The sequence below is a fragment of the Lactuca sativa genome, chromosome 3, assembly GCF_002870075.4.
Source record: "Lactuca sativa cultivar Salinas chromosome 3, Lsat_Salinas_v11, whole genome shotgun sequence".
In the NCBI taxonomy this organism is placed as follows: Eukaryota; Viridiplantae; Streptophyta; class Magnoliopsida; order Asterales; family Asteraceae; genus Lactuca; species Lactuca sativa.
The window spans coordinates 255,852,227-255,861,076 of NC_056625.2; the positions used below are offsets into that span (position 1 = coordinate 255,852,227).

The 8,850-nt window shown below is 34.5% G+C and overlaps 1 protein-coding gene across 1 annotated transcript; it reads left to right on the top strand.

Annotated features, from left to right (window-relative positions):
• Positions 1–3,314: 3,314 nt before the first annotated feature.
• On the top strand, positions 3,315–8,311 carry LOC128132686 (putative disease resistance protein At3g14460). Its single transcript, XM_052769554.1, has 2 exons — positions 3,315–7,207; positions 7,914–8,311. The coding sequence occupies exon 1, from the start codon at positions 3,366–3,368 to the stop codon at positions 7,188–7,190; it is 3,825 nt and encodes a 1,274-aa protein (XP_052625514.1). The 5' UTR covers positions 3,315–3,365; the 3' UTR covers positions 7,191–7,207; positions 7,914–8,311.
• The last annotated feature ends 539 nt before the right edge of the window (positions 8,312–8,850 follow it).

Here is an 8,850-nt window from a genome sequence, read left to right on the forward strand (position 1 = left end):
CATTTGCGAGGTCTGAAAACACCATTTTTCTTACTGTTAGTATTAGTAACTGTACGGGAGGTCTCTTCACAGAATCAACAACTTTAAATCTAGAACCACCATTTTCTTTTTTACAAGTCTTCAATTCATCAAGGAAGGCCAAAATTATTGCATTAAGTTGAAATGCTAAATCAACTTTAGTCATGTGTTTACAAGTCTGTACATGATGTCTTCACCGAAACATACTAATAATTAGATGGTGAAGGTAGAAACACATACATAACTATTAATATAGAAGTTACATTTTTGTATGTTTTACACAACATACTCAATCTCTTACCAATTTACACCAAGTCCAATTGTATAAACTTATACTAAAATGCCTTCACCATGGAAATGAATTGATTTGGATTATAATTTGTTTGATGGAATCACCATAATGTCCTTTCTTTTAATTTTTATAAGGAAAATTTCATATATTATCCTTCTCAAGTTTATGTATTACATCAATATTCTTATAGAATTTTAAAATATATATATACATCATTCTAAAACTATAATATTTACATTTATATCCAAACTCAAATTTTAATTAAAAAAAAACTAATTTAATATTAGAAACTTATCTAAAGTTCAAAATAAAATAGTATGATATTACTAAAATTACCTTTCTAAATAAAAGATTAAAATTAAACAATTTTAATTATAATTAATGTAATTAAATAAGGATTGATTTGCATCATTTCTTCCGACGTGCATTATTTCTTCCTGAGCGCATCTTTATGCCTCGTAATCCTTTATATTGCGGTGACTTGACCTTGACCACACTTTACGCCTACCCATCCACATGAACACACGCTATTCCTGTCTTTACAGTTCCTCAAGTATCCTCTGAAATCAACGATATCTTGTGTGATGGATTGGAGAGCTGAATAATCTGAAACTGTAACAAGACGATTTACCTGAAACCAGATGAGAAGAGAGATTAAGAAGAGTAAGCAAAAAGAGTGCACTAATGTTGGCTGAATTCTTGTAAAAATAAACTGATTTTAGTTGGTTTATCGGTTTATGCACTGCAAGTGTTTGTGAAAATGACTCAATGAGCCCTTCCAAGATCTTTATCAAGAATTCCAATCACAATTTTGGGAACTATTGTGTTGATTACCGAATAACACACTGCTCCATTTGGTTATGGTTCTAGTTAGAGTGAACCCGCGAAAAGGACATACCAGGAGGAAAAAAAGAATCAACTTTTGTTAATAATGCCAAAAATAGCAACCTAATTTGGTTGAATGAAGAAAAAAGTGAATGTCTGTTGTTATTATGTTAATATCAGAAAGATATTTATCATGTTTAATAATATACCAACATTAGTTTTCAGGTTAAATGTAAGAAAAAAGAAAGTGACTTTTCTTTGATTTATTTATCATGGTCTATTGGATTTAGCTTTCTAAAAAGATAATGAAATATTGAAGGTAGTAGATAGAGTAGAGAGACCAGAATAAGACAAGGACGAAAAGGGCATTTCTGTAAAAACTATATAGGATCATGTAGCCCACCTATTGGTAATTCCAATGATCATGGACTACCAAAACTGGACCCAAGAACCGGAACAGGCCCATGCAAAATCCAATGTCATGACAGCTTGGCGACCCTCTAGCCCACTGAAGAGTAATGGTGGATTTGTCATTTGTATAAAACTTGACGAGGGTGAACTGTGTGGAAGGAGCTGAAGAGTAATGGTGGGCCATATGTCCCCCTTTTTTTTTTAATGTCTACCAAATACTGATTATCTTATTATTTTTAGTAAAAAATACAAAATACAATGGTAATATTTTGATAAGTAGTTTTCAAATTCAAATTGTTATCCTGTGCACGGTGGTTCAAAATTCAATGCGACTCTTGATTTAAAATTTAAATCATCCAAATTAAGCGCATGACTCACAAACAATCATCCTCTACAAACACAAAATATTGAAATGGTTTGTTAAAATGGACTCACTGTAAAAACATTTACAAATTAATATTGTTAGGATTAGTATGTCTATAAATATTTATTAACTAATAAATTAATATTTATTAATTTAAAAGGCTTCTAATACTGATTGAACTTAAGTTTTTATTATACTAAAGAGTATTGTATCCTAGGAAAATCCATGTACTATATTAATTAAATAAATCTAAAATATAAATTTATTGTACATTTGTACATAATATTAAAGCAATTTTATATACAGAAACATTTATCCATAAAAATAAGTGTTAGGGTATGTTATTAGCCCTGATTCTTAGGGGTCATCTTTTGCACTATTGTATTTAATTAGTATTATATCAGTCCGTTGGACGATTTTTGATCTATGTAAAAACGACCATTATATCATTGACATATTTTTTTTTGGATTTTATAGCATCTTCGTGTTGTTTGTTTCCATGACTGACTGCAAGCATTAAAATTTATATTTGCAAAATGTAGCTTATATTGATATTTGATCTTGACTATATATATATATATATATATATATATATATATATATATATATATATATATATATATATATATATATATATATATATATATATATATATTAAAAATAAAATTATTCAATATTAAAAAAAAAAATTAAATTGCCTCCTATCTTTTATGCCTACAAATATTCTTAATCACTAACATTATGACACGTTCATCATTCCACATTTCAATTTAATTTTATTTGATATATTTTTAATATATATTCTTAATGAGATAATTAAGTAAATATGGAATGTTGACAGATGTCATAATTTTAATAGATAAAAATATTTGTAGCCATATATAGGAAACAATTTAATTTTGTTAAAAAAAATTATCAAAACTATAATATTTTATTTTTATTTTTATTTTTCAACTTTATCTAAACAAAAACGTAAAACAAGTGTCCCCACCGCCAATAATGAATCATGGGTCTGAATTTTCCGTCTCCGCCTCGGAATCGTCATCGGCTTCAATTATTTGTCTCTTCACATTAAACATCATGGAGAAGAAGACGGTGGAGTAATCTGGTCCGCAATGTTTATCTCTATCAATATGTAGCATGAACCGATGGCTTCCGGAGTTAGAATCGTCGGAGTTGGTAACATTGGAGAAACGCCGGCTGAAGTAGAAAGAGAAGAAGGCCATGAATAATTTAATCCCCATATTCACTGTAACTCCTCAATTGCAACTTGCAACTTTTGGGCCCACAAATTTGTGGTGGGCGTTAATTTAATCCACACATATTCACTGTAAACAATAATTGAAATCGATCTCTGTTCATCGAATTTATCAACATCTCTTGATAATTGAAATCATTCTCTCTTCATCCATTTCATCCACCTCTATATTATATTCTCTGCTCTTGGCATAAACAATGGCTGAAATCGTTCTTTCTGCCTTCTTGACAGTGGTCTTTGAAAAACTGGCATCTGAAGCCTTGAAGAAGATTGTTCGCTCCAAAGGAATTGAATCTGAGCTCAAGAAACTGAAGAAGACATTAGACCAAATCCAAGATCTGCTTAACGACGCTTCCCAGAAGGAAGTAACTAATGAAGCCGTTAAAAGATGGCTGAATGATCTCCAACATTTGGCTTATGACATAGACGACCTACTTGATGATCTTGCAACAGAAGCTATTCATCGTGAGTTGACCGAGGAGGGTGGAGCCTCCACCAGTGTGGTAAGAAAACTAATCCCAAGTTGTTGCACAAGTTTCTCACAAAGTAATAGGATGCATGCCAAGTTAGATGATATTGCCACCAGGTTACAAGAACTGGTAGAGGCAAAAAATAATCTTGGTTTAAGTGTGATAACATATGAAAAGCCAAAAATTGAAAGGTATGAGGCGTCTTTGGTAGATGAAAGCGGTATTGTCGGACGTGAAGATGATAAGAAAAAATTGCTGGAGAAGCTGTTGGGGGATAAAGATGAATCAGGGAGTCAAAACTTCAGCATCGTGCCCATAGTTGGTATGGGTGGAGTTGGCAAAACAACTCTAGCTAGACTCTTGTATGATGAAAAGAAAGTGAAGGATCACTTCGAACTCAGGGCCTGGGTTTGTGTTTCTGATGAGTTCAGTGTTCCCAATATAAGCAGAGTTATCTATCAATCTGTGACTGGGGAAAACAAGGAATTTGCAGATTTAAATCTGCTTCAAGAAGCTCTTAAAAAGAAACTTCAGAACAAACTATTTTTAATAGTTTTAGATGATATATGGTCTGAAAGCTATGGTGATTGGGAGAAATTAGTGGGCCCATTTCATGCTGGGACTTCTGGAAGTAGAATAATCATGACTACTCGGAAGGAGCAATTACTCAAACAGCTGGGTTTTTCTCATGAAGACCCTCTGCATAGCATAGACTCCCTGCAACGTCTATCACAAGAAGATGCTTTGTCTTTGTTTTCTCAACACGCATTTGGTGTACCTAACTTTGATTCACATCCAACACTAAGGCCATATGGGGAACAGTTTGTGAAAAAATGTGGGGGATTGCCTTTGGCTTTAAGAATACTTGGAAGGTTATTAAGGACAAAAACAGATGAGGAAGAATGGAAATCTCTGTTGGATAGTGAGATATGGAGTTTAGGAAATGAAGATAAGATTGTTCCTGTTCTTAGACTAAGCTACAATGATCTTTCTGCCACTTTGAAGTTGTTGTTTGCATACTGCTCTTTGTTCCCCAAGGACTATGTGTTTGACAAAGAGGAGTTGGTTCTGCTGTGGATGGCGGAAGGGTTTTTGCAACACTCTGCTGCAAGAAATTCAATGCAGCAGTGGGGTCAGAAATGTTTTGAAGAGTTGCTGTCAAGGTCATTTTTTCAACATGCTCCTCATGACAAATCGTTGTTTGTGATGCATGACCTCCTGAATGACATGGCCACATATGTTGCTGGAGACTTTTTTTCAAGGTTAGACATTGAGATAAAACAGGAATTTGGGAAGGAACCTTTGAAAAAGCAACGACATATGTCATTTGTTTGTGAGGATTATGTGGTTTACAAAAGGTTTAAACCATTAAAAGGAGCTAAAAGTTTGAGAACATTTTTAGCATTGTCTGTTGGGGTGGTAGGAAGTTGGATAACATTTTATTTATCAAATAAGGTCCTGAATGACTTACTTCAGGAGTTACCATTGTTAAGGGTCCTAAGTTTGACTCATCTTACAATAAGTGAGGTACCAGAAGTGGTGGGTAGTATGAAGCACTTGCGGTATCTTAATCTATCTTGGACTTCAATTACCCATTTACCGGAAAATGTCTGCAATCTTTATAATTTACAGACGTTGATTCTTTCTAGCTGTTATAAATTGATTAAGTTGCCCGAGAGCTTCTCAAAGCTTAAAGATTTGCAGCATTTTGACATGATGGGTAGTTTCATGTTGAAGACGATGCCCTTAGGGATTGGTGAGTTGAAAAGTCTTCACACTCTCTCCAGTGATATTGGCTTAAAACTAACCGAGCTTAAGAACTTGCAAAATCTCCATGGGAAAGTTTGTATTGATGGGCTGGGAAATGTGGAAAATTCAGCGGACGCACGTGAGGCGAACTTCTCTCGAAAAAGGTTTAGTGAGTTAGTGTTGGATTGGGGTGATGAGTTTAATGTCCTTCGAACAAAATCACTTGAAAAAGAGATCCTCAATGAGCTGATGCCTTATAATGGTACTCTAGAAAAACTCAGAATTTCTTTATATAGAGGTGTAGAGTTTCCAAATTGGGTTGGGGATCCATCCTATCGTCGGTTGACTATAGTGTCGATAGAAAGCTGTGAAGAATCAACCTCTCTACCAATGCTTGGGCAACTACCATCACTGAAGGAGCTGTTTATTGGTGGGATGAGTAAGGTGAAGGTTGTAGGTATGGAGTTTCTTGGGACCGATCTTGCATTTCCTTCACTTGAAATCCTAGAGTTTGATAGTATGTCAGGGTGGGAGGAATGGTCAACAAAGAGTGGGGCGTTTCCTTGCCTTCAAGAGCTTTGTATTGAAGATTGTCCTAATCTGGTCCGGGTCTCCCTTGAAGCACTACCTTCACTAAGGGTTCTGAAACTAAGAAAATGTGGTCATGGTGTATTGAAAAGCCTGGTTGATATAGCTTTGTCAATCACCAAGTTGGAAATAGATGATATTTCAGGGCTTACTGACGAGGTGTGGAGAGGTATGATTGGGTGTCTAGGGGCAGTTGAAGAAATAAAAATCAGCGAATGTAATGAAATAAGATACTTGTGGGAATCAGAAGCAGAGGCAAGTAAGCTTCTTATGAATTTAAAGATGTTGGAGTTAAGAAAATGTGAAAATTTGGTGAGTTTAGGGGAGAAAGATAAGGAGGATAATTGTGGGAGCAGCCTAACATCTTTTAGTTGGTTGGGAGTATGGAATTGTAACAGCTTGGAGCATTGCAGTTGTCCTGATAGCATGGAGACTTTGGATATTTGGGATTGTGATTCAATTACATCCGTCTCCTTCCCAACAGGAGGAGGGCAGAAGCTCAAGTCACTTGTCATTTGGGATTGCAAGAAACTATCGGAAAAGGAGTTGGGAGGAAAAGAGAAGACAAGGTTTCTTATAAAATCAAAAATGCAGATGCTTGAATTTGTATTTATAGCTAATTGGCCAAATCTGAAATCCATCAGTGAATTGAGTTGCTTCATTCACCTGAACAGATTATGTATATCAGAGTGTCCAGGTATGGAGTCATTTCCTGACCATGAGTTGCCGAATCTCACCTCGTTAACAGAACTAACAATTAAAAAGTGTACAAGTATGGATGCATCCTTTCCTCGTGGGCTTTGGCCTCCGAAATTGTGTCGGCTTGAAATAGGAGAGTTGAAGAAGCCCATCTCAGAGTGGGGCCCACAGAATTTCCCAACCTCACTTTCTCACTTAACATTGTATGGCGGACCATATGATGATGTGAAAAACTTTGCGCAGTTGTCCCATCTTTTACCTTCATCTCTTACTTCTCTTGGCATAGATCGATTTGAGAAACTGGATTCGGTTTCAACGGGACTCCAACACCTCACCTCCCTCCAACATCTCTTCATTTGCAACTGCCCAAAGACGGTGGATCTACCAGAAAAGTTGTTGTCTTCACTTCTGGTTTTGAGAATAGTAAAATGCCCAAATCTGAAAGAAAAGAGTTGCAAAGGAGGCTCCTATTGGCCCCTCATCTCCCTTATCCCCTACTTGGACATAGACGAGTAATTAAGTTTCATGTGAAGGTACACTTTATGCCTTTGACATCTTTTACTATGTGTAAGTTAAATGAGTGAATTTTCTCATTCAAACAGTTTATTCTTTTCATATTATCTCAATACATTAATATATGCATTTCATCCAAAATTCTACTTGTGTCTCAATGTCTGGTTGTTAACATGGATATGCACGTTGATTCATTGGATTTCATTGTTTCTTTTTTGTTGATGAAACTGATTAGGTTGTAACATGGAAGGGTCACGATGGATTGCAAAATGAATTAAAATGACTAGTGAGTTAAGTACTTTGAAATAAAAAGAAAAAGTCTTAGATTGAACTTGGATTGCTAATAGAATTATCGTTATTTGTTAAATATTTAGTACTTAAATTTTTCATGATGATGATAATAATTTAGTAACAGTATAAACAAATGATATGAATACTTTTTATATCACGAATCATTCTAATAGCTACCAGGGTTGTACCTATTTGATAATGTCAACAATTATGTTATTTATCAAGTGACTCATTTGACCCACGATTAATGCTAACTAAACGCATTAAGATTAAGTGGATGGAGCTTTAATTAAGACTCAGTATATTTGTGAAATTGTTATGAACAGAAAACTTTTTTATTTTTCAAGGTGTAGATTGTCATATTCTATTTTGAAAACAATATTTGATTTAAATTTATTTATCTTGCTGGCAAATTAATATTGACTTCTTTTCTAGATTGGATTGAACCCAAAGAGAAGGAGAGCTTGTGCTTTTCAGCACCAGAAACCCCATGAAGCATGGTCAAGGAATTATTAACCGCACATTTGTTTGTATGGAAAGACTATGTTTCAGAGTTAGCTTGAAAGCAGAACAAAAACAGAGAACTCCAACTGCTCTTCCAAGACGTTGATAACAGAGTCCATGTATTCTTGACTTTCATTGAAAACAAAGTCCATTTATCACTTTAGTACCTCATCTTGCTTTCTGAATAGATACATTTGCCAGCCAACAAAATGCATTTAGAATTTTGCTTTTTAATTACGACTCATTTTGATTTTTCTTTTTGCCGGTTTCTATTCTAGATTCTTGTATATTTCATGAAGAGATATCCCATGAACTCCATTTGTTGTCTAGGAAGACTACATTTAAGAGTTAGACTGAAGACTAAAACTAAAACAGTGAACTCCGTCTGCTCTTCCAAGAAGTTGAAAACAAACTCCTTGTAACTTTGACTTTCGCTGGTAGATGTATAGCTTTAGTAACTCATTTTGCTTTATGATAAAGTTATTAGATAGCGACAAAATGCACTTTGAATTATGCTTCAATTTTTTACTCATTTTGGATTTTTTTTGCCATTCTCCACTCTAGGTTCTTCCATACTTTCTTTGAGCAAACTAACTTTCATAATTACAATAGTATTTGATTGACACCTAATCAAACTACCACTGTAAGTCTATTGTAGACACCGGTTGGTTGTTTAATTGAGAGTAATGTGATAGAGAACATGATAAAGAATGGGTCTTATATAAAAGAGGGGAAAAGTGAAGGGACCAAATTGTAATATTTATATTTTCTGTTTTGCACCCGATCCCTAGGCTAGTATAAATAACTGTAGTCTTAGGGTTATGGATCATTCAGTCTTTTCCATTTGCGTTTTGAGTGTTCGGCATTA